Source organism: Aspergillus candidus (assembly GCF_002847045.1).
Source record: "Aspergillus candidus strain CBS 102.13 unplaced genomic scaffold BDW47scaffold_43, whole genome shotgun sequence".
NCBI lineage: Eukaryota > Fungi > Ascomycota > Eurotiomycetes > Eurotiales > Aspergillaceae > Aspergillus > Aspergillus candidus.
The window spans coordinates 190814-214929 of NW_020194048.1; the positions used below are offsets into that span (position 1 = coordinate 190814).

Consider the following 24116-nt stretch of genomic DNA (forward strand, 5'->3'; position numbering starts at 1 on the left):
GGAATCATTTTTGTAATTAGCAGGTTATATTACTGATCATCGGTCTGTACTTTGTATGATCGTGCATGTCTAGTTTGTTAGTGTTTAGATGTTGGTGGTCCACTTTGGGCTCTAGAGTGACGATCCGATGCCCTAACAATCTTGATCATGTCACTTTTTTGTAGTATAAGGTCCGTCCAAGTTTTTATGTTAGACTTGAATGGTCGATCTTCTTATAATAGACGACGATTATCATGGTGGAACTATATATAAATTATATATAACATTCGACTCGGCGAAGCATAATGTGTGACCATATAGCCCCAATGTCTTTGTGTGTGTAACTAACTATAGCCTGCCAATAGGTAGTACATGCTGTAAACTTCGGAGTGATACAGGTAGACCAAGAAAGAAGAACAGGATCGAAGGATCCGCTTCAAAATACCTCACAAGTAGGAAAAGAATATCTTCACGTGATGCTGGTGGACAAATGAGATAAAACATGTTGGAAAGGCTTGATATGATGCTGTTTGATAGACGTGATGGGTCATCGCAGGATGCGTTCATAATAGAAAAGAAAGGGAGACAGGTTTATTCATTTCTTCCGCGCTGTCCAGTGGGACGGCCGATAGAGGCTCTGCCGCATACTACGGGGATCCTGGATGTACCCACATAGCGGTCGCTCATCTTCCGGCTGCCGTTTTTCAATCACAAATCCCATGCGCTCAATCAAAGCAAACACTTCCTCTTCGGTGAGCTCCACCCTCCCGGGCTCCTCGATCCCCTGGGGTTTCCCCTCGGGCGGGGAGGATTGGTTCACGCGGTGGTCGACGTCCTCGAAATGCCACAGGAGGGGACCCACGTTGACCCAGAGGCCGTTCGGCTTCAGGCAGTGGTGGATAGTCTCGACGTAGCGGATGAGGTTGGGTGCGGTGTCGATGAAAAAGACGGTGGCGACGGCGTCGTATTGTTCTTTGTTGGATGGGCTGCTGTAGAGCACCACAAAGTCGGCCGCAGACATGCTCATCGTCCCGAATTGCCCACCTTCTTGGAGGGATTCATACATTGCCGCTCCAGGATGGATGTCCGGGATCTGCACCGTTTGGAGTTGTTGTTCGCGCGACTGGAGGTTGGAAAATTGCAGCGCAAAGGGATACAGCGTATGTTGTTGCGGGCCGGACGTGTGGTTTAAGACCCAGCTGCTGGCCAGCAATTGATGGTACGAGATTTCATTGCCCTCCGCGGCAAACCCCGCGCAACAGATCTCAAAGACCAATCTCCCGAGACCGGCACCAGGCACTAAGACCTTGATCTCTTCCTCCGTGGCATTTTCCTTGGCGAATTCCTCCTTAAGGTCGCGGAGCACCGGGCCGTAGCAGATCTCGCGTTCCACTGCCCCCTCGGCGCTCCAGTCCCGGTAGAATTGACGAATGGTCGAATATGCCTTGTTGACGTCCGAAGATGTGGCAGTTTCCCGCCACTTCCGACTACCATCGGTAGGGTCACTACTCTCCTCGATCTCAAAGGAGGCGAGGCCCGTGGCGAGAATGGCGTCTGCAATATCGGCATTCACATCGATGGCCTCATCCACGCGGTTGAATTTGTCCAGCAGGGAGAACGGCGGCTCTGACAGCATTTGCAAGTGTGCAGGCGGGAGTGCATAGAACGCCTGGCGTCGCCGGTGGGTGGTGTTGGCGTGGGCTGTTCTCCGGTATTGCCTGAGAGCGTCAGCGGGCGACCACTCACAGAGGTGACGGATTGGCAGTGTGGTAGAAAGCTCTATTATGGGTGGAAAGTAGACATTCAAATACGCAAGGGACAGAAGCAGGACAGAATCATGAACCACGTTGTAGTATGTAAATGTATGGAACAAGCACAACGGCAACCCCACCGCGGGGTACCATGGAGGACATAAAATTGATGGGAGATCCTCCACCGCCAGTAACCACTCATTCTTATAAACTCACACACCTGAATGAATCTAGAGCCGCAAAGAGCACTCGCCGGTCCTCTGGATCGGACAATGGATCATAATCCCCAGCCCAGCTACGAGTTTCCGAGTCGTCGGTGGGGGGATAGACAGTCATGATGAGGATGAATGATCACACTGTAGATAGTGAGAGCACTGCAATTCGCTTCAACTTTGCCAGATTATCTTATTGAAGCAGCGATGTGTCCAGAGCACACCGATTGCGAGGATATATAGTGGTTGATATTGAGAGGAGGGATTGTTCAAACCCATCACAAAAGACGCGATAGATGACCGCCAGACCGCCTCCAAAATCTGGCAGATCTGCTCCCTTATTGACCGCCTTCGATAATACGTCACACTATTTTCTACTGTATTTTAGTGTCAACATTTCATTTCGTTGACATTTCCGACACGTATATCTAGTAAGGATCAGCAAAGTATTAGACAGTCCGTCTAATTTACAAGATTGAAGCTATTATGCCTTTATGGATCATCACTTTTGGTACTAAAAGGCCAGACTGTTCTGCCCAAAACAATTGATGAGGTGAGAGTTAAAAGGGCCGAAATCATGGGTCGAATAAAACGTATATAAGAATAGATCTTAGTTTACTCCACCCCTACCAATGACTTGCTCAACCTCCACAGTTCCATTTCCTTAGTCTCATCAAATGCCCAACTGGCATATCCATATTCAAGCCCATCCCCATTTGAAGGGGCCGGATGGACTACCACAGAAGCCCCTTCCAAATATAAACCACCTTTCCCCTCCAGCTCGCTCGAGGCAGCGGCGTACACAGTAGTCGCGCAGGCTTGTCCGAGACTGGACAGATACGCTTGTGTGCGCTTGTCTTGCATCGCCGCCTTCATCTTCTCCTGCGAGTATTTTTGGAGGTTGGGGCTCACGAAAGCCCCAGGGTGTAGGCTGTAGCCGTGGAGGCCATGAGCTCCGTAGAGGCGCTCGATATGGTTGGCCATGTAGATATTGGCTGTTTTACTGGATCCGTAAGCAAGCCAGCCGTTGTAGTTTCCTTCGAAATTGACGTTGTCGAAAGGGATGGGGCTGTAGCGATGGCCTGATGAACCGATGTTGATGACACGGGAGTGGAAGTTTGGCGTGGCGTGGGCCGTTTCCAGGAGGACGTCTTTTAGTAGATAGAAGAGGAGGAAATGCGACAGGTGGTTTGTTCCAAACTGAAGTTCAAACCCATCCTTGGTACGACTTTCTGGAGTATTCATCACCTATATGACGTGAGATATTGAAAAAGAAAAGGAACGGAAAGCAATCTCACACCCGCATTGTTAATAAGAACATTCAGCTTAGAACTTTGCTTAAGAAAGTCCGCGACACACGTTCGAACACTCGAAAGGTCCGTCTGGTTCATCAATAGGAGCTTCACACACTCAGTATCAAGCAAAGAACCCAAAGCCTCCTTCGCCTTTTGGAGATTCCGGGCTGTACCAAAGATAGTGGCACCGGTAGATGCCAATACACGCACAGTCTCTACACCGACTCCAGAGGAAACGCCGGTGATCAGCACCACCTTGTCGGTCCAACGGTCGGCTAGACACTCATCTTCGATGACTTGGCTTCCCGTTACGCGCGAGTCGCCGGGGCCGTTGATGAGTTCCCACCGATTGGGCTCTGCATACCGACCAGAGAGCTGAAAGGGGACTCGAGATACCATTGACATATGGTGTTTGGAGTACTAACGATGAGGTTTGGATAAACTAATAAAGTACAATTGTAGATGGAGACGGATAGAGCTGTCAAATACAAATTCTCATGACATCTTGTGCGGGGACGTATTCATGATCTCAGGATGATGCGGCTTGGGCGCCACCGAATCGGATCGAATCCGGCATTACTTGAGTTCGTGCTCACATCGTTTAACACCAAGCTGCTAATCAAGAATTACCTTGATTTAGACGGGCACTTGAATCCAGTGTCGCTCAGTGGTAGTGTTCTATCACCACTTGGATGTGTTCTTTCATGAAGAGTCCTGAGATGACGCTGTCAAGTCCACGCTGCTTGGGAGAATAGTACGGCGGTAAGAGCTCAAATAAAACCCCCACCAGTCTGCTTAAATCGACTCGCCGATGGGGTACAAGAATAAAGCAAGAGTGACCCATTTGAGACCAATCCTGTGGATACGCGTAGACAAAGATGTCGGTTGATGTCAAGTATGGCCAATATATATCAACGGAAGCTCTTTTGATCGGATCTTAATAACTCCATGACTTGATAGTGCAGACCTTTTGGTCGGAAGCTGTATGATGATTTTCCATATCATTAGCTTGTGATGAAGTTGTAATCAAAAGTGTCAAGCAGACGCGATCTAAATATACGTTCCTGGCACGTGACCAGGTGGGATGTCGGCCTTTGTCTCCACAGCTTCTCCATCATCAACAGTACATCCGACCTATCTACATTTACAAACAAGCAAAATGGCCACAACACAGGCCCCAGAGCAGTCCCCAACGGACCTTACGCCGCAGCTCAAACCACAGGAGATATCATTTCCGCTGCCCAAGGCACTCCACACCACCGCACACGTCCATCTCACCTTCCTGGAGACCTGCGCGATGGTTTTCCTCTCCACGACCACCCCAGGGGACTCGGCTGGCTCCGTAGCCTCGATGGGTAGTTTCGTGTATGCGATGCCGGATGTAAGTGCCCGTCCGACCGATCTGCCAAATGGCATGCATGGTCGCTGGAGACTCGACCATGGTACCTAGTGAATATGATGCCTGACAAGTACAGCGCACCAATCCGCGCGCGGCGATTTCCACCACCATCTATACCGCGGCCTCGGTGGAATACACGACGCGGATCGCTAAGATCCTGGCTCGTCGTATGGGGGTCCCTGTGTATGTGGGGTGTAGCATCGATGCCACCGCCCTCGAATTGACGGTTGAAGAGGAGATGGAGGGGCTGGTGAAGATTGTAGAGACGGTTATGGAGAGATGGGGAAAGCGGTAGCAGTTAACTAGATAGGTAGTGTGCTTCTTTAGGCTGTGGTACTGATTGGATTTCTATGACTGTGATACGCATTGAGTTAGCTGCATACAAGACAAGTCCTCTATCTGTCCATCTCGTCAGTTGTAGTGGTACCTCTGATTGGAATATACCATACAGCTAGTCGGAAGTCTGAATTGACAAACAAGCATGGTTTTTACGTATCCATGTTTGAATTCAACTTTATACTTCCCAAAAAATGTTGAATCTTGTCTGTCATCATCCTGCCCTGATTAGGGCTCAAATTCACAAATCATTCGGTCATTAAACCCTAACTTGGCTACCACTGTCCCATCCGCCTATATCTAATGAACCGCCGACTTGTCACTCTATAGCCTACTGCACTTACATTTATATACTCATGTGGTTCTTCGAGACTTCCACATCGCTAGGATGCTCGCTCATATGGGCCACACTCCTGCTGGCCCAGACAGCGCAGTCCATCCAGCTGGACCTTGATTCACCCGGTCAGACACCCCCTTTTCTTGCACTCTTCCTGAAATTTTCTAGACTGACTCCCCCGCGAAATAGAATCTATCAAAAAAGCAGCTAAACAGGCAGCCTCTGGCATGATGGCATACTACAACGGTCACCAACCAGGAAACATCCCAGGGAATCTACCGGAGCCCTACTATTGGTGGGAAGGTAGTCTTCCCTATCAAACAAATACAATACCTACTAACGAGTCAGCCGGAGCAATGTTCGGCGCCCTAGTCGAATACTGGTACTACACCGGCGACGACACCTACAACAATCTCACCACCCAAGCTCTCCTCCACCAAACCGGCCCCGAAAACAACTACATGCCGCCCAACCAATCCCGCACCCTCGGAAACGACGACCAAGCCTTCTGGGCCTTCGCCGCCATGTCCGCCGCAGAAACCAAGTACCCAAACCCACCCCCGGACAAGCCTCAATGGCTCGCCCTCGCGCAAGCTGTCTTTCACTCGCAGGTAGCCCGGTGGGATAACACCTCCTGTGGGGGCGGGCTCAAGTGGCAGGTTTTCCCCTTCAATAACGGCTTCACGTATAAGAATACGGTGTCGAATGGGTGTTTCTTTAATCTTGCTGCGCGGCTGGCGGTTTATACCGGGAGGGAGGGGTACGCGGACTGGGCGGAGAGGGTGTGGGATTGGACTGTTGCTGTTGGGCTTGTTGATGGGGAGTTCCATTTCCGCGATGGGACGGATGAGCGCAGTAATTGTACGGTGTTCAATACGCTGCAGTGGACTTATAATGCGGGGTTGTATTTGCTCGGGGCGGCGCATATGTATCAATTTGTGTGTCTCTTCTCTTCTCCCCTCCCTACATCCACACTCCTACCGACTCTACTTACCAACCTGTGCTATCCACAGACAGGCAACTCCCCCCTCTGGCAAACGCGCATCACGCAAATAATCCACAGCCTAGATACAACTTTCTTCGCCCAATCCAACATAATGAGCGAAATCACCTGCGAACCAACACACACCTGCAACACCGACCAACGCTCCTTCAAAGCGTACCTCGCGCGCTTCATGGCCCACACGATGCAGATCGCGCCGTTCACGCGCCCGCTGCTCCTGCCCAAACTGCGCGCTTCGGCAGCTGCTGCGGCGAGGCAGTGTAGTGGGCCTGGGGGCGTGTGTGGGTTGTGCTGGACGAGTGGGGTGGTATTTGATGGGAGTGTTGGGGTGGGGGAGCAGATGGCTGCGCTGGAGGTGTTTCAGGGTTTACTGAGTGGGGGGATGACTGGGAGGGTTACGGCTGGGAAGGGGGGGATTAGTACTGGGGGTGGGAAGGGGCCTGCTGGTGGTGGAGGTGGAGGTGGAGGGGGTAATGAAGGGAAGAATGGTGAAGATTGGGATTGGGATTGGGATGGGGATGGGAATGGGAATGGTGGAAGTGGAAAGGGAAGAGTGAGAGTGACCGGGGCGGATCGCTTCGGGGCAGCTGTTTTCACGATGTTTATGGTGGTGGTTATTGTTGGGGCGTTGTATTGGGGGGTTTCTTAGTGTTATACTATGGTATACTATATTGTTGTCTAGGGCTTCACGACTTGATAGTCAACATATACTCCAGATATCTCAACCGCTGTATAGCTTCCAAGTCCTTGATGGTATGCACTGGTATGCAGACACCCCCAACCATGACATTAGGCTCATATCTCGCATTGTCCCTACGCACTCGACCTGCCAAGTGACTATCCATCGCTTATAATCAACGGAGAAATGAGAATCAATGCTCGTGGAATAATATTGTAAACACTAAGTATAATGGGTATGCTAGAATGAACTTGACAAGTCCTCATGTAGACCGTCCAAACCGAACTCCATACCGTAACCAGAACCACAATGCTAGGGATATCCGATTGCCACGCTGAAACAGAACCCACCAACCATGACCGAGGAAAATAAGAAAAGAGAAGAGAGAAGTGAGAAGAGAAAATAGGAGACCAGTGCAAGGGCCACGTGCATCCAAGGAATGGGGCTGCCGAATCCCATTCGCCATGCCGTTTAGCCTCGTAAGTCGCACGGACGCGGAAACATTCCGATGAAGGGTAGGTATATATCGAATAAAAAATATAGAGGAAAAAGGGGGGAAATAAAAAGAGGTGTAAGAAAAAGTCAGAGGAAGAAGAAGAAGGATAAAGAGGGAAGAAGGAGAGAAGAAGGGAAAAGAAGAGGGAGAAATGAAGGAGAAAAAAAGAAATAAAAGTCTATATCGATGGCTGGGGACATCCTCGCGGCCCTTGCAATGCGCATTCGCTGGCATGCATCCCGCTGTGATGCCCCATGTACCATCCATCGCCAATCAGTTGCCGTTCCAGATCTTGCCAGTACTTGGCTTTCCCGCCGGCTCCCGTCTTCAAATCTAAATCTCCCAGTCGCACTTCGACAGGACCGTCTTCGTCCCGTGACATCTGGCCGAGTTCCGTCAGTGACGCGGTCATCTTTCCATGACGTCATCGTTGCCTTACCTTGATGAACATGGTGCAGTCCCGCAGGGTCATGGCGAGGGATTTGTCCCGGGAGTGCGCGGCGGGACCGTGGAGTCCCACATCGCCCATGGCGACTTGGTGCGCCACGAGTCTGTGTAGCGTGTGGTTTCGGTGTAGGATCCGTGCCAGGCGCCGTTGGTCTTTGCAGCCTTTGATGAACCGGGTGGCCCGGAGGACATTTTCGAACTTGTCGGAGATCAAGTCGAGCGGGCAGAAGGAGGGTTCATCTTGGCCCCCGCGTCTCCGATCGTCGTGGTTTTTGAGTTCCCGCAACGCGCAGGTGCGACACCGGCGCGCATTTCCCGGCGCCGTTGGCGACTGTAGTAGCCACTTGGGTTTGAACTCGGCCAGCACCGTCCGCGGGTCGCCGAACGGCGTCATATCTGTGACCAGCAGCCCAAAGGGCTCGTTAAGGGAAAGATACACCCCATGGCGTCGTTTCGGTCGTCGGCCGTTCACCTCCGCGAGACGTAGCTGCTCGTTGCACCACGAAACCAAGCCTAGGGGAAGGCGGATCAGCTCCTGGTCCACGAGCTCCTCCGATTTAAAAAGAGGCCGAATGTTGCGATCGAAATTCCGGGAGATCTCCTGGTACGGAACCCCGGACGGGGTGTCCTTTCGGAGACGCAGCAGCTTTCCCCTCAACTCCTTCGGGACAGCATGCGACTCGAAGGCGCCGGCCACGTGCCCCCTCCCCGAGATCCCATTCTTGGGCCCGTAGGTTCCGTTCGCGAGTGGCGCCACGATGCGGTAAATGATGTTGGCGCCGCCCTCCGCCAGGTAGACGAGTCGAGCCCCGACGGGGAGCTCGAGGGAATTCGATTTGGTCATCCGTTCAAGTCGTCAATGAAAATATTGGAGATAGATGTTCGACGAAAAGAATCATGGCCGGCACGACGACTCCCTGCTGGTTCGAGACGAGCGACCGTAGGGTTGACCTCGGGACGCTTTGACCAAGCAGATCGACGTCCTGCGATGTATGAATTCTCGCCGATGAGCACGAGAGCTGGGCGTTCATTAAATAGTGCGATGGGGCGGGCAGCGCGTGGAGCTGATTGTGAAAAAGCAAAAAACGATTTTCCATGCGCGAGGATGTAGATCGTTGGACAGGCCTGAAAGAATGTATGAAACCCAAACACTAGCCGGACTGGATGTCGGGGGTGTTTGATAAGGATTTCTTTTTTTTTTTTTTTTTCCTTTTCCTTTTCCCCTTCGTTCTGTTGTTCTTTTCTTCTCTCTTCTTTTCCTTCAAGATTTTTTCTCTCCCTTTCCTAAAAAGGGATCAGGAAAAGAAAGAAATCGGAAGAAAATCAAAGAAAAAAGTAGCGAAGAGAAGAATGGAAAGATAAAAAAAAAAAAAAAGAAAAGAAAAGAAAAAGTGCGATGGAAGCGTTCTCAAATTTTAGTCAATTCGCTCCGGTACGGTCTTCCGAACCACTCCGTCGGATATCCAAGGTGACGATGACGGAATTTATGGAATCTCTGACGGTCAGGCTCAGCTGATGCATTCAACCTTCTGGAAACACCTTCCTCCAAGCAGAAACGGTGGAAGAAACGACCCGGCAGAAGGCTAACGGAGAGATAATCCTCCAACCCGATCGCGTTTAGCGGGAGAGGGTCCCCAGATCTAGAAAAGACGCCCAGCACAGGGTTTCTGATCGTACCAGGAAACGGTGGCGCTTGGCCTTGCCAGACTCAGGCCGAACTCATGCCAATCAGATCGTCGGGGAACAGAAGTGGATCGAGACGATTTTTTATATTGGGTGCAATTGAGACCACCTGACGCACTGGGTTAGATGATGCGCAACAGAAAAGATAAGTCTCTGGATTAGAAATACGAGATATCAAAATTGAGAAACAGAAAAAAAAGAGTGAAAAGGAACAAGATGAGGTCAGCAATGCGAAATGCCGGATCACAAGGCGTCGGGCACTCAGACGTTCGCGCCGTACCAGGGGTTTGGAGCAAGAGGCGGTCAACTTGGGGCTCCGAATGACAGGCTCTGAAGCGTGGTTCGAAGTGGGGAGAGAGGAGATTCGTTGGAGCAAGGCGGAGAAAAGGAAGGCTGCAAGAATCATGCAAATAATCGAGCTAAACGAGGGACCGAGCGAAAGCAAACGGTCAGACTGGACAGGGATGGAACTAGTCGGAGGAACAGGTTTGCCACGCCAGTTGATCACCGCTTGCCGAGAGGGTCCAGGATTAGAGGGGTTAAGACCACCCGAGAATGCTTGATTGATTGTGGAACACTTGAAACCAGGGAAGCAATATCGAAAGGGGGAAGACAGAGAGGGGGAAAGGAAGGAGAAAAGTGATGAAGTTGAAGTCACAAAGAGAAAAAAGAAGAAGCAGAAAAAGTCACGATGGTTCGGTTAGGAGCCTCAGGCTGAAGGGGATGACGCAGTATCCGCCCGAAATTCATCCACTTTACATTCTCTTCGTCTTCCTCCTCCTTTCTTTATATCTTAATCTTTTTCTTCTTCTCACAATCTATACATCATGTCTCTCTCTATATATAATAGATATACTTATTGTGAACCCCTGATCTTTCCGTTTTTCTGCCCAACACCGGCGATCCCTTGCAAAGACCCGAGGATGATGGACCGGCCACTCGCTTAGACGAACACCCCCTCTTTCATGATAAGGTCGGTGGATAAATGGGGATTCTCCGGCGGTAAGGGATGGTCAGGAACGAACCACGGTCGTCAGGAAGAGACAATCTGGGGAAAACTACAAGGGTACGATGGCGCAACTGCATGACACTCCCAGTCGGGATCAACCTCAGCAAGGGGGCTCAGCCCATTCGCAACCCGAAGATGATACATCAGATTCAAAAGGTGTTTGACCACCGACGAACTCGAAACCCGAAAACCCGAGACGCATGGCGTCGATAATGGGGCTGCTGTACATTCCGTTCGATCAGAGGGACGCTGCCGGTCCCTGCACCAGGCAAAATAAGGGAAGACGATAGGCGGACAGAGAACAAGACAAAAATCAAAAATCAACAAAACAATTGGAACATCCTTGCAGTGGCCTGCACAATGCAGTGGTCCGATCCGGACACTGAATGGGGAAAGGCCATTTACCGATGCTTGTGGATGGATGGAAGGATGAACTGTGACGGAGTTTTTCTTTTTCTTTACTTTGACTGTGTACCCCTTCCCTGCCCCTCCATGCGTGCAATCTCAACCCCGCATTTGCCTTTGGATTTGCGACTTGTAGAACAGTCGCCAAGATCCAAAGAGCCCCATCTGCCTATTGAATTCTCTGGGTTCATCCTGCCTGATACTCCAGTGGTGGACAAGCGGCAGACCGAAGAGATAAGGAACAGGGCCGGTTTGCGATCTTACTGCATCGCTGGATACGAGTGGTGGGGGGAGCAAGGCTGCTAGCCTGCTAGTATATTAGTACGGAGTGCTCCATAGTGTTGTCAGATATCCTGATCCATAACGCTCAGACCCACACCAGAGATCCGAATCGGGGGCGACTAGTCAACGAATCATAGGAGGAACGAGTATGAAAACAAGTCGATCCACGATGGCTGTCATCCCCGATCGGAGACGAGATTCATGACATGGAGACCTGTTGACGGTTGACATCATAGCGAGTCATGCCATAACGGTCAGGCCGACCGGGGCGATTCTGCCCGATCTATCATGACCGCCTGAGGAGCATGAGGCGGCGTTTCTTCCCATAATTTCCCCCCTCGTGCTTTGATCGTTGCATAGTTGATGATGCTACTGTTATTGTCCTCCATGATGTATGAAGCGTACAAACGAAGCAGCTACTGTAGAACAGTGATCATCATGGTATATCGAGATGGAGCGCGAACCCGCTCACGTGATCTCGAAAGGCCGCGGGGATTCTGGAAGGCGGTGGAAGACACTCGTGTCGTCATCCGCCTTCTCGAGTCTTTTCTACGCTGCCCAATCTTGCCTATATCTTGCTGTCTCGTCCTCCATCCTGGTCAATCTGCAGACTCTTTATCGAAGAAATACTTTACAACCTTACACATCAAAACTATTCCATAATCACACATCTCACACAACAGACTTGAGCACAAAATCACTCCTCGTGAATTCCACAATCGTCGTTTCATCATGAACGGCGCTCAGTTCACTGATAGAGCCAACAAGGCTCTGCTGGACTCCAGTGGTCTGGCCGAGCAATACTCTCATTCTCAGATTCTCCCGATCCATCTGGCAGTGGCATTACTAGACCCATCGCCCGACGAGTCGAAAGATCAACAAACCACAGTCCATTCCTCTCACGAGTCCGCCAGCGCCTCCCTCTTCCGTCAGGTCATTGAGCGTGCCCATGGGGACCCCCAACTCCTGGAACGGGCGCTGATGAAGCAGCTCGTCCGTTTCCCCAGCCAAGATCCTCCCCCCGAAACCGTCGGGGTGTCGCCCGCCCTCGCCAAGGTCCTACGATCGGCTACGGAGTTGTCCAAAACCCAGAAGGATAGCTACGTGGCCGTAGACCACCTCATCTTGGCGACCGCCCAGGACTCGCAGGTCCAGCGATGCTTGGCCGACTCGAATATCCCGAACGTGAAACTCATCGAAAACGCGGTCCAACAGATCCGTGGCACAAAACGGGTGGACTCGAAGACGGCGGACTCGGAGGCCGAAAATGAGAATCTGAAAAAGTTCACAATTGACATGACGTCGTTGGCCCGCGAGGGTAAGATCGATCCCGTCATCGGTCGTGAGGAGGAGATCCGGCGGGTCATCCGAATTCTTAGCCGTCGGACAAAGAACAACCCCGTCCTCATCGGCGAACCGGGTGTCGGAAAGACGACCATCGTCGAAGGGCTGGCCCGTCGCATGGTGAACGCCGACGTCCCGGCCAACCTGGCACAATGCAAACTCCTCTCCCTGGACGTCGGATCGCTGGTCGCGGGCAGCAAATACCGCGGTGAATTCGAAGAGCGCATGAAGGGCGTCCTCAAGGAAATTGAGGACTCCAAGGACATGATCGTTCTCTTCGTCGATGAGATTCACCTCCTCATGGGCGCCGGTACCACCGGTGAGGGCGGCATGGATGCCGCGAACCTGCTGAAGCCCATGCTCGCGCGAGGTCAGCTGCACTGTATCGGTGCAACCACCTTGGGCGAATATCGCAAGTACATTGAGAAGGACCAGGCCTTCGAGCGCCGCTTCCAACAGGTTCTCGTCAAAGAGCCCACCGTGTCTGAGACGGTCTCGATTCTCCGTGGTTTGAAAGAGCGATACGAAGTGCACCACGGTGTGAACATCCTCGACTCCGCCATCGTCGCGGCAGCCACGTTGGCGGCGCGATATCTCACGGCCCGTCGACTTCCCGATTCCGCCGTCGATCTGATCGACGAGGCCGCGGCCGCCGTGCGGGTCACCCGCGAGTCCGAGCCCGAGGCTCTGGACACCCTGGAACGAAGACTGCGCCAGCTTCAGATCGAAATTCACGCGCTCGAGCGCGAAAAGGACGATGCCTCCAAGGCTCGTTTGGAGGCGGCCAAGCAGGAAGCCGCCAATGTCTCCGAGGAGCTACGCCCCATGCGGGAGAAGTACGAGAGCGAGAAGAGCCGCAGCCGGTCCATCCAAGACGCCAAGATCAAGCTTGACAGCCTGAAGGTCAAGCGCGACGAGGCCGAGCGGTCCGGCGACACCGTAACGGCCGCCGACATCGGGTACTACGCCATCCCCGAGACCAAGACCCTCATCGAGCGGCTGGAAGCCGACCGTGCCAAGGCGGATGCCGAGAACCGGGCGCGGGCGGGCGAGGCAGGCGAGGCCCTGCTCGCCGACGCCGTCGGTCCGGATCAGATCAACGAGATCGTGGCCCGGTGGACGGGCATCCCGGTCACCCGGCTGAAGACCACTGAGAAGGACAAGCTGTTGAACATGGAGCGGTATCTGGCGAAGCAGGTCGTGGGCCAGAAGGAAGCCGTCACGTCGGTGTCGAACGCCATCCGTCTCCAGCGATCGGGATTGAGCAATCCGAACTCGCCGCCCAGCTTCCTGTTCTGCGGCCCGTCAGGTACGGGTAAGACCCTGCTCACCAAGGCCCTGGCGGAGTTCCTCTTCGACGACCCCAAGGCGATGATCCGGTTCGACATGTCGGAATATCAAGAACGCCACTCCCTCAGCCGGATGATCGGCGCGCCTCCCGGCTACGTGGGTCATGACGCGGGCGGCCAACTCACCGAGAGCCTTCGCCGCCGGCCCTTCTCGATCCTGCTTTTCGACGAGGTCGAGAAGGCCGCCAAGGAGGTGCTCACCGTCCTGCTGCAGCTCATGGACGACGGGCGCATCACCGACGGCCAGGGGCGCATCGTCGACGCGCGCAACTGCATCGTGGTCATGACGTCCAACCTAGGCGCCGAATACCTCGCGCGCCCGACAACCAAGACAGGCCAGATCGACCCGCAGACGCGTGAGCTCGTCATGGGTGCCCTGCGCGACTACTTCCTGCCAGAATTCCTCAACCGTATCTCCAGTACCATCGTGTTCAACCGTCTGACGAAGCGTGAAATCCGCAAGATCGTCGACCTGCGCCTCAGCGAGGTGCAGCACCGGCTGGACGAGAACGGACGCAAGGTGCAGATCAAGTGCACCGAGGAGGTCAAGGATTACCTTGGCGAGGCGGGATACTCGCCTGCCTACGGTGCCCGGCCGCTGGCGCGGATCATCGAGCGCGAGGTGCTCAACCGGCTGGCGGTGCTCATCCTGCGCGGGAACATCCGCGAAAACGAGGATGCGCAGGTCATCATGCGCGATGGACATATCGATGTGCTGCCGAACCACGACGTGCAGGTCGAAGACCAGGATATGCTAGACGATGAGGATGACGCGCTGGCGGAGATGGAGGATGAGGGAGGAGATATGGATCTTTATGAATAGTGGATTGCGGTATGATTATGATTCATGATTGATGGGCGTTTCTTTGTCTTTTCTGGTTTTCTTTTCTTTTAATCTTCCCTGTTGTACATTTTTCTCTCTGTTGTTTGAATTTTTGAGACTGCAGATGTACGTTCGGCATGACGCGAGCCTTGTTCATACTTCCTCAAATGTACACATACAGCTAGATTGACTGAAAATATTCATTTAATTTTACCTGATATTGATTAAAACTGATAAACACCCTGTGTAGTGAGTAAGAATAGTAACAGAGTAACACCAGTATACTTCTGTTCCACCCGCCACAAAGAGTTTGGAGTAAATGAATGTATCAGTAACCCTGCGTTGGTTGTTCTGGTTCTAGACAGTATGACAATTATTGTACATCAGAAACTCAGACATCTTTCACCATGTGTCGCAATATAGATTAGATCAAAGATAGATTGTCTTGAAGTATAGTATGTACAAGGTGTATAGGTAGTATCTCATACCTGCCACACACTGACCTATCCAAGTCCTAGGAGATGAGAGAGACCTCGAATAACGAGCACACCCCCTCGTGCAACTAATTCCATTACGGCGAGTCCCATGCTATGCACGTAAGCGTAGATTACATTGCAGCGTTGGCAAGTTGGTTGGATTCGTGTGACTCCCTAGGGACTGGGTTGTTCCATTAACAATTGTGTTACTGTTATATATATAGATGTAGAGATATAGAAGACTAAGACATTATGCAGGGCTGTAGAACAGCGGAAATTACAGGACTATTCTAGAACAACAAGACGCAGTGTAATCATCCAGCTGAGGAATGTCACTAATCCCAGACAGGAGGAAAGAATGTCTGATGTCTCGGACTGTGTCACAGCAGGGGAAATTGAGGTTGTTACCAATTCGTGGGTGGAGTGAAGTTTTATTGAGACCCGTTTAGGGCTTAGTTTTATCAGGCTGAGTCGTTCAGTTTTGACAGAGCTGGAAGGAGAGATCGATCGGAGACTTCAGCTGTATTCCTTGCAGGGATTATTGAAATAATTCTATTATTTCATTACCATCACTGTTACTGCAGCTGCAACTGCAAGGTCAACTGCGATTAGGGTTGTATATAACCTCAACCACAGCCGCTACTCCCTCATTCAGATATCAACCCCTCTCAACATGCTTTACAAGTACATCTGCTCTGTGACCACCATTCTACTGGGGACCTGCACTGCAACCTTTGGGTTCCCCAACCCCTCGGCAGACTGCACATCAGTACCACTGGTCGATGCCACGGTGGATCAGCTACAACAGGGTCTCCGCCAGAGATGCTTCAACAGTGTGGACTTGGTGACGGTTGGTCTCGCATCTCTCACCATACCCTTTGATTGGATACTGACAAGATAGGCCTATCTGTCACGCATCTATGAAGTCAATTCCACCCTCCATACCGTCCTGGAAACCAACCCCGATGTATACGGCATCGCCATGCGCATGGACATGGAGAGAAGACGTGGACTCACGCGGGGGTATGTCGTCTATAATCTTCTAAACAACGTTTCTAACAGCTGAGATAGACCCCTACACGGCATCCCGGTCCTCATCAAGGATATCATTGGCACAAAAGACAAGATGCAGACAGCTAGTAGATTCCCTTCTCCTCAAATCCCCCTTCCCTCCTACTATAAACGGACATACTAACCTCTCCTTGTCTAGTGGGATCATATGCTCTAGTAGGCGCCCAAGTCCCAGCAGATGCAACCGTCGTCACCAAACTGCGCGAACAAGGTATGATCATCATGGGCAAAACCAGCTTGTCAGAGTGGGCCAACGTCCGCTCATCCAATCCCTCCAACGGCTGGAACGCCCGCGGCGGCCAGACTTACGGAGCGTATTATCCCAAGCAAGACCCAAGTGGTAGCTCTAGTGGCAGCGCCGTCTCGACAGATCTGGGACTCGCCGCAGTGACGCTGGGATCGGAGGTGGGCGCAGACACCTAAACCAGACATAGACACCATGCTAACCACACATTCTGACAGACAAGCGGAAGCATCCTCCTCCCCAGCGGCCTGAACAACGTCGTCGGCATCAAACCCACCGTCGGCCTCACCTCTCGCTACATGGTCGTGCCCATCAGCGAGCGCGCCGACACCATCGGCCCGATCAGTAGGACGGTGAAAGACGCAGCCCTAATGCTACAAGTCATTGCGGGTCCGGACCCTAAAGACAACTACACCCTGGCCTCGCCCTTTGGGGACCACCTCCCGGACTACGCAGCGGCCTGCAACCTCGCCGGCTTACAAGGCAAACGGATCGGCATCCCCCGCAATGTCCTCGACGCGATGGACCCGACCAACGAGGCAATCCGCACAGCCTTCGACAACGCCGTCGCGACCATCGGAGGTGCCGGCGCAACCGTCATTGACAACACCAACTTCACCGCATACATCGACTACACGCAAAGCATGTCGCCATCCATCGTCATAGCCGCAGACTTCGTCAGCGGCCTGTCCACATACCTCACTCAGCTAACCCGCAACCCGAACAACCTACACGGACTCTCCTCTGTGCGCGAATTCGTCCACAGCCACCCTGCCCTTGAGGACTACCCGTCACGCGACACCAACACCTGGGACCTGGCGCTGGACTCCGGCGTCGACAACCAATCCCCAGAGTTCTGGGCGTTCTACCAAGAGAGTCTGTTCTTCGGAGACGAAGGTGGTCTACTGGGTGCTCTCGCCCGCGACAATCTCGACGCCGTCATTCTCCCGACGATCATCGCGGCCGAAATTCCCGCCTTAGTCGGCACCCCGGCTATCTCGGTACCTCTGGGTGCATTTCCCGACGGCACGCCCGTCCAGTACAACCCGCGCGGAGACCTGGTAACTGCTGCCCCTGGGGCGCCGTTCGGAATTAGTTTTCTGGGGCCCAAGTGGAGTGAGGAGGCGTTGATTGGGATGGCCTATGCGTTTGAGCAACGGACGCTGGTGAGGGGGTCGTTGGAGAGGTATCTTGAGCCACGGACGGAGGTGAGGATGGGTAGATGGGGGTTTAGTAGTTAGGTAGCTTGTAATATCAATGATGTAGTTAGATGGGATGCATGCTTTTAACATTGCCTTTCAGATAAGATTGAATACAACAATAACAACCACTGTATAGATTGATAAAGATCGAAGAAAGATCGAAGAAGATCGAAGAAGATAATGATAAACAGGCGATCGAACGGATAACCCAAACCGGTTAGCGTCGGTCGCTGATCCGATAAGATCTTGTCTCTGCGGGGGCCATCTCCTCTTCATCATCCTCTTTCTCTTCTCTTTCTCTTTCCTTCTTTCTTTTTTTTGAACGTTTTTGGAGTTGCTATTCTCATGGAAAATCTAGATAACACCTGCGCTTCCCTGCGCCGGCGCATCGCCGACACGGAAGCCCAACTCGCCCGTCTCCGCGGGGAACTCCAAGACGCCGAACGCGCCGCCACCGCCGCGAAAACGAAGAGTACGAGATGGCCGATGGAAGATGAGGAATACGCTCGATATGGGCGGCAGATGATTGTTCCGCAGGTTGGGCTGCCGGGTACGTATCGGCAATCCTTTGAACTCCTGTCGGGTTCGTGATCGCTGACCAGTCACGTCTAGGCCAGCTGAAACTGCGATCCGCCAAGGTGTTGATTGTCGGCGCTGGTGGGCTGGGATGTCCGGCGGCGCTGTATCTTGCTGGTGCTGGTGTAGGAACGCTAGGACTGGTGGACGGTGACGAGGTGGACGTCTCCAATCTCCATCGGCAGGTCCTGCATCGCACAGCGAATGTGGGCAAGCGGAAGGTGGACAGTGCCATTGAGTATTTGCGCGAGTATGGCTTCAATCGTGGCTGATTGAAAAGAAGAAACACAACCTAACTACAACACAGACTCAACCCTCATCCTACCTACATCGCCCATCCCGCACACCTCACCCCCCAAGACGCCCCCTCCATCTTCGCCGCCTACGACCTCATCCTCGACTGCACGGACAACCCCGCCACGCGCTACCTCATCTCCGACACGGCCGTTCTCCTCAATAAACCCCTCGTGTCCGCATCCGCCCTCCGCACCGAAGGCCAGCTCATGGTTCTCAACAATCCCCCCAAACCACCCGGTGACCCCTCCGGCGGACCCTGCTACCGCTGCGTGTTCCCTCGTCCGCCCCCACCAACCAGCATCCTCAGCTGCGCCGACGGAGGCATCGTGGGGCCTGTAGTCGGCACAATGGGTGTCCTCCAAGCCCTCGAGGCAATCAAAGTGCTCACCACTCCGGCAAACCCACCAGCCCTGCACATCTTCTCCGCGTACTCGTCTCCGCTGTTCAGGACCATCAAGCTGCGCTCGCGCCGTCCTAACTGCGCCGTCTGCTCCGCCCAGCCTACCGTCACACTGGACACTCTCCGATCTGGATCTACGGACTACGTCTTCTTCTGCGGCAGCGTCAGTCCGGAAGAGCCACTCGGACCCAACGAGCGCATCTCCCCGCTGGAGTACCAGGCCTCCTCTTCCTCTACCGAAGAACCAGCAATAACAATCGACGTCCGCGAGAAAGTCCAATTCGACATTTGCAGTCTTAACAACAGCATCAACCTTCCCATCTCGACTATCTTATCTTCTTCCTCTTCATCCCGCAACTCAGACCCTGCAAACCAAAAAGACCTCCCCCCCTGGCTCCCATCAGAAATAACCACATCCGAAACATCCCCCATCTACGTCATCTGCCGCCAAGGCAACGACTCCCAGGTAGCGGTCAAGAAGTTGAAAGCGCTAGGACTGGACCGCTCGGGGAGGCGCATTGTGGATGTTATGGGGGGGTTGCGTGCTTATAGACGGGTTGTTGATCCTGGGTGGCCTGAGTATTGACCTACTTATTGATTGTATACTTGTATAGGTACTAGACATATATTGTGTTATTGAGATGGTATAGATAAGTATATGTACCTCGTATATTTAAGCTTGATCTGTTATGTCCACATTGAATCATATCCATGTCCATCCAATCACCCTAGGTATATACCACCAAGCTAAGCACATCCAACTATATACTATACATAACTAAATACAGGCAAGCACATCAATCGTATATATAAATCAGTCCACACCTCAAAGTCAAGGTCAGCAAATATGTCCAATCCAATCCAGTCCCAATGCATCATAATCCATCAATCAATAAACAATGATCAATCAGTAATGATAAAAACAAACGTATGAAATCAGCAATGCAATATCAAAACAAAAACAACAAATATGAAACCAAAGTATATGGCGGCATATATAGAGAGAAGACGGGGGAGGAATCAACTAATCGGCCGATGACACCTCACACAAATCAACCTCTGCTTCCCATTCCGCGCCTTCGTCGCCCGGAAGTTCGTCCCGCGGCAGTTCTCACACCGCATGACGTCGCCTTCGTCGCCGGTCGTCGCGCCATCGCCCTCACCTTCAGCAGACGATGTGTAATCGCTGCTGAGGGCGCTGCCAGAGCTAGGCATGCGCTGTGGGACGGCCAGGTGGTTTGGATCTCCTGCCGCTGTGGTGGCTTGGGAAGGCCGCGCCGTAGCGGCTGCGAGGGCATCCTGCGCGATCTTGCCGTAGTAAGCGTAGCTGTGATCGCCTTGCAGCCAGAGCGGGTTGTCCTTGTCCTGGACGTGGGCGGCTGCCCAGGCGACGCGTTCCTCGGGGGTGCCGTTTAGGGTGCCGCGGCGGCGGGCGGCGGCGGCGGCTGTGGCGTTCGCTTCGGCGCTGGAGCGTCGGCTGCTGTCGAGGGAGAATTTGTAGGCTGACGGGGGTGGCGACGCGGTGGACTGCGAGGCGCCGATGGAGTCCCAGCCGCGCGGGCTGGAGTACCGCGAGAGGTGGTGGCGGTGCGGGGAGGGGCTGCGGGTGCGGGGCCCCTGGCGTGAGGAGATACTGTCTCGGCCGCTGTTCCTGGCGTGGCCGATGACGGAGTTGCGCCAGGAGATGATGCGCTCGGAGGGGGTTTTGTGCGAGGACTCCTTGCCGATGGAGGAGGCGATGCTGCGGCGGGCGGAGTTGGAGCGGCGTAGGATCCGCCGCGAGAGCGTCGAGTGCGTGTCCCAGTTCTCGAAACGGCGCTTGTCGTACGCGCAGTCTTGCCGCAGGACTTTGATCTTGCCGGAGTAGTCGGCGATGACGATGATGTTCCCGTCGGGATGGCGCGAGCGGTTGGCGTAGGTTGGGGACTCGGGGGCGACTCTGTTGGAGCCTGACCGGCGGTGTTGTGCGACGTTCTCGGGCGCGTGGGCGTTCAGGTTGACCGGCGGCGGGTTGCACACGTCGTAGATGGGGTCTTCCGAGGCGCCGAGGATGCGCTTTGTTGTGGCGGGTGCCAGCACAGCGGCTGTGACCATGGCGGACTGGGGGTCTAGAACCTCGACAGCCCGCTTGTCCGCGTCTTTCTCGACGGGCCCCGTCGGCCAGAGGTAGGTGCGGCGGTCCTCGCTGCCGCAGATGATGTGCTTGCCGTCGTCGCTGAAGGAGGCGCGGATCTGGCTGCAGGTGTTCTCGTTGCCGCGGTACTTGGCCTCCAAGGCGCGGTCGCGGAAGTTGTACAGGCGGATGCGCGAGTCGTTGCTGGTGATCAGCAGCTTGACGTCGCCGTCGGGGTCGTCGCGCGGGAAACGCATCGTGTCGATGCCGGTGATCTTGCTGCCCTTGGCGTTGCGGCCGCGCGCGGACCGGACGTGGATCTGCCCGGCCATCTTCAGCCCGTCGGTCTGGTAGATGTTGCACATGCCGTTGAGACACCCGGCGATCGCGTACTGGCCTTCCGGCGTGAACGCGACCGAGGTGATCATGTCGGGGACGGAGGCCATGAACGCGACGCTCTTGTCGGGGATGCTCCACAAGCGCAGTCGGCTGTCGAGGGACCCGGCGAGGAAGAACCGGTCGTCGCGGGGGTGGAACTGGATCGAGGTGACGAAATCGCTGTGCTTGAAGCAGCAGAGACACTCGGGACGGGTGACGTGCCACAGTCGAACGGTTTTATCCATCGACGAGGAGAGGAGGAAGTTGTTCTATCAATCCGTTCCATCAGTATTGACACAGGGCCCAAGGAAAGATCAGGTAATACCTTGCTCCAGCTCAAATCCAACACGCTCCCGGTATGGCCCTCGTACACCTGGATCGGCTCCGACCGGAACACCGGAGCGTTCAGTCGCGGCAGTCCGTCGCCATCGTCTTCCATCGTTTGGATACTATCCCGATCCTCGGGAGACCCGACAACGGACCAGACACGCACCTTGCTGTCCTGTCCGGCAGCCGCCAAATATTTCCCGTCGTTGGAGAAGACCAGCGCCCAGATGGCCTTGCCGGCGCCGCCATGGCCATGGGCGGAGGGCTCCTCGCTCTCTTCCTGCGACACTGGCGTAATGCCAGCGCCTTCGAGCTCCTGCGCGACAAACACCCGGCCGAACGTCTTGTGCTTCTTGTAGTGGACCCTCACGCGGAGGTACTTGGGGGGGCGCGGGAATCGAGGAAAGAAGCCGATCGGCTGCGCGGAGGCATCGGCATCCATGCGGGCGGTATCCGGCTCGGAGACATCATCCTCGTCCAGAAACTGGTCCTTCTTCTTCCCCGGGATGATGCGACTCAGGAAGGAGACACCTTTTCTGTGAGAGAAAGAGAAGTTAGTAGGTTTTGGTCTACTTCCAGCAACGATATGCAATTCTCCACCGTGCGGGGTACGTCAGACTCGCTGACGGAAAACAACACTCACTTCTTCTCCTTGGTCGGCTTATGCTGTGACACGGCGTCCGCGCGAGCTGATCCCTGGTCGACGAGGCTGGCATGGTCCGCGCCGCCGGCCTCAGCCTCGTGAGAGGCTCGTCCGAGGAGTTTGAAAGGGATGGATTTCTGGGTATTGGTGCGCTTGATGATGTGCTGGAAACGAACCGTCAGCTATGCCACTCTTTGATAAAGTCCAGAAAGAATAGCGCACCTGAGACAACGGATCTATGGCGCTGGAATCGGCGGACTCGAACAGGGTCGGCGAGGACAGCGAATTCCGGCTGGCACCGACCGCGGCATTCTGACTGGAACTCTGCAGAAGCCGCGAGGCTCGCTTCGTATCCTGGCTCGGATTATTCTGCGTCCCACTCGAGGCGGAGGCACCTTCGGACGTGACGGATCCTAGCGATTGAAGAAAGATCACCCAGTCAGCGAGGAACGAATTGATTGGGCGCAAGGCTGCGCGCAGGTCGGACAAGGTGAGGATTGCGACTCGACCTGTCAGATGCGGCTGAATTCGGAAGACGTACCGACAGGGAAGGACTGGGAGGTGCGCAGGAGTCCCTGATGCGCGCCAATCGGACTGGTGGGAGTATTGTCCAGCGAGGGAGACGACTGAGGCTGGGTGGTGACGATCGCGGGGAGGGTGGACGAGCGCGAGGCGCCCCGGTCATCGTTTGTCGGCGAACCCTCGGCCATAATCACGAAGCCCGAACGGGCACATGTATGGAGATGTATGAAGAAAGAATTTGCAAATATAATCCGAGGGGAGAGTGGGAGGGAAAAGAGAGGGAGGATGGAAAAGGAGAGACTAGGGTGGAAGAAATCCTGAAGCTGGATTGATTGATCTGGCGGCAAATCCCGGATGGCGAAATGACATCAATTGATATTTAACGATCGCAGTAGATTCCAGGGTCGAAGGCATTGTTTATTATTGTTTATTACTGTGGATTTCCTGGTTCTATCTCTATCCCTTTCATTCTTCTTTATTAATCTATCTTTCTCCTTTCTAAACAAAGGGTTTCTTATGCCAGTCGCCGCGTCCAAACGGGTATCGGTGGCGGACCAACGCGCAAGGGACCTAGAACAATCCTACAGATAGATTATAGATGCACTAATCTAGTATCGTAGATGATAAAGAAGTCGACCAGGTCGCTACCACTCATATGTCCAAGGTCTGTAGAAGAGCATCAAGACTGCAGCTTGCGCGCTCGGTCTTTCGCAATGTCGCACATAGCCTGTCACCTCATGAATATCCTGCGACGATGGATTCTACGAGGATGAAGACTCACCTGGATAGTCTCTGTAACCTCGCGATCGGCATCCCCACGGTCAATCCGCTGGCGCATTTCCTCCATGATCACCTCGCGACTGCGACCGTTGACGAATGTTCTACCCACAGAAGTATTAGTAGAAATAAAAAGGAGAAGCAGAAGAACTAGCAGAAGAAGAAGAAAAAAAAAAAAAAAAGACATACACAAATCTCAACCCCGGAAACCTCCCCTCATACTCCTCATTCATCCCCCTCAGCTTCTCCGCCAACTCCTCC

General features: G+C 53.6%; 11 protein-coding genes across 11 annotated transcripts; 5 read left to right on the plus strand and 6 right to left on the minus strand.

Annotated features, from left to right (window-relative positions):
• Positions 1 to 295: 295 nt before the first annotated feature.
• On the minus strand, positions 296 to 2174 carry BDW47DRAFT_110039 (carnosine N-methyltransferase family protein). The gene is made up of 2 exons (XM_024813630.1): positions 1951 to 2174; positions 296 to 1697 (listed from the first exon to the last, which is right to left on the minus strand). The coding sequence occupies exons 1-2, from the start codon at positions 2064 to 2066 to the stop codon at positions 575 to 577; spliced, it is 1239 nt and encodes a 412-aa protein (XP_024669741.1). The 5' UTR covers positions 2067 to 2174; the 3' UTR covers positions 296 to 574.
• Positions 2175 to 2465: 291 nt separating this feature from the next.
• Positions 2466 to 3715, minus strand: BDW47DRAFT_110043 (short-chain dehydrogenase). Its single transcript, XM_024813631.1, has 2 exons — positions 3241 to 3715; positions 2466 to 3190 (listed from the first exon to the last, which is right to left on the minus strand). Exons 1-2 carry the CDS (start codon positions 3640 to 3642, stop codon positions 2558 to 2560), a joined length of 1035 nt encoding a protein of 344 aa, XP_024669742.1. The 5' UTR covers positions 3643 to 3715; the 3' UTR covers positions 2466 to 2557.
• A 665-nt stretch (positions 3716 to 4380) lies between these two features.
• Positions 4381 to 5026, plus strand: BDW47DRAFT_110045 (proteasome assembly chaperone 4 family protein). The gene is made up of 2 exons (XM_024813632.1): positions 4381 to 4618; positions 4713 to 5026. The coding sequence occupies exons 1-2, from the start codon at positions 4397 to 4399 to the stop codon at positions 4929 to 4931; spliced, it is 441 nt and encodes a 146-aa protein (XP_024669743.1). The 5' UTR covers positions 4381 to 4396; the 3' UTR covers positions 4932 to 5026.
• A 302-nt stretch (positions 5027 to 5328) lies between these two features.
• On the plus strand, positions 5329 to 6961 carry BDW47DRAFT_133345 (glycoside hydrolase family 76 protein; the record flags this gene model as incomplete). Its single annotated transcript, XM_024817812.1, has 4 exons — positions 5329 to 5434; positions 5499 to 5612; positions 5658 to 6247; positions 6323 to 6961. 4 exons carry the CDS (start codon positions 5329 to 5331, stop codon positions 6959 to 6961), a joined length of 1449 nt encoding a protein of 482 aa, XP_024669744.1.
• A 217-nt stretch (positions 6962 to 7178) lies between these two features.
• Positions 7179 to 9148, minus strand: BDW47DRAFT_110047 (inositol-pentakisphosphate 2-kinase). Its single transcript, XM_024813633.1, has 2 exons — positions 7927 to 9148; positions 7179 to 7869 (listed from the first exon to the last, which is right to left on the minus strand). The coding sequence occupies exons 1-2, from the start codon at positions 8776 to 8778 to the stop codon at positions 7666 to 7668; spliced, it is 1056 nt and encodes a 351-aa protein (XP_024669745.1). The 5' UTR covers positions 8779 to 9148; the 3' UTR covers positions 7179 to 7665.
• Positions 9149 to 9294: 146 nt separating this feature from the next.
• Positions 9295 to 10392, minus strand: BDW47DRAFT_110048 (uncharacterized protein). The gene has a single exon (XM_024813634.1). It carries the CDS (start codon positions 10021 to 10023, stop codon positions 9643 to 9645), a length of 381 nt encoding a protein of 126 aa, XP_024669746.1. The 5' UTR covers positions 10024 to 10392; the 3' UTR covers positions 9295 to 9642.
• Positions 10393 to 11627: 1235 nt separating this feature from the next.
• Positions 11628 to 15047, plus strand: BDW47DRAFT_110052 (ATP-dependent Clp protease ATP-binding subunit). Its single transcript, XM_024813635.1, has one exon. The coding sequence runs from the start codon at positions 12046 to 12048 to the stop codon at positions 14827 to 14829; it is 2784 nt and encodes a 927-aa protein (XP_024669747.1). The 5' UTR covers positions 11628 to 12045; the 3' UTR covers positions 14830 to 15047.
• A 931-nt stretch (positions 15048 to 15978) lies between these two features.
• BDW47DRAFT_119367 (putative amidase) lies at positions 15979 to 17861 on the plus strand (the record flags this gene model as incomplete). The annotated part of the gene is made up of 5 exons (XM_024815342.1): positions 15979 to 16155; positions 16207 to 16328; positions 16377 to 16444; positions 16516 to 16781; positions 16839 to 17861. The coding sequence occupies 5 exons, from the start codon at positions 15979 to 15981 to the stop codon at positions 17859 to 17861; spliced, it is 1656 nt and encodes a 551-aa protein (XP_024669748.1).
• Positions 17862 to 18167: 306 nt separating this feature from the next.
• Positions 18168 to 19898, plus strand: BDW47DRAFT_133350 (HesA/MoeB/ThiF family protein; the record flags this gene model as incomplete). Its single annotated transcript, XM_024817813.1, has 3 exons — positions 18168 to 18372; positions 18435 to 18648; positions 18706 to 19898. 3 exons carry the CDS (start codon positions 18168 to 18170, stop codon positions 19679 to 19681), a joined length of 1395 nt encoding a protein of 464 aa, XP_024669749.1. The 3' UTR covers positions 19682 to 19898.
• Positions 19899 to 23241, minus strand: BDW47DRAFT_133352 (WD40 repeat domain-containing protein; the record flags this gene model as incomplete). Its single annotated transcript, XM_024817814.1, has 5 exons — positions 19899 to 21855; positions 21912 to 22449; positions 22557 to 22720; positions 22779 to 22910; positions 23098 to 23241. 5 exons carry the CDS (start codon positions 23239 to 23241, stop codon positions 20116 to 20118), a joined length of 2718 nt encoding a protein of 905 aa, XP_024669750.1. The 3' UTR covers positions 19899 to 20115.
• A 516-nt stretch (positions 23242 to 23757) lies between these two features.
• BDW47DRAFT_127955 (Oxo-4-hydroxy-4-carboxy-5-ureidoimidazoline decarboxylase) lies at positions 23758 to 24088 on the minus strand (the record flags this gene model as incomplete). Its single annotated transcript, XM_024816786.1, has 3 exons — positions 23758 to 23805; positions 23860 to 23959; positions 24045 to 24088. 3 exons carry the CDS (start codon positions 24086 to 24088, stop codon positions 23758 to 23760), a joined length of 192 nt encoding a protein of 63 aa, XP_024669751.1.
• Between the last annotated feature and the right edge of the window lie 28 nt (positions 24089 to 24116).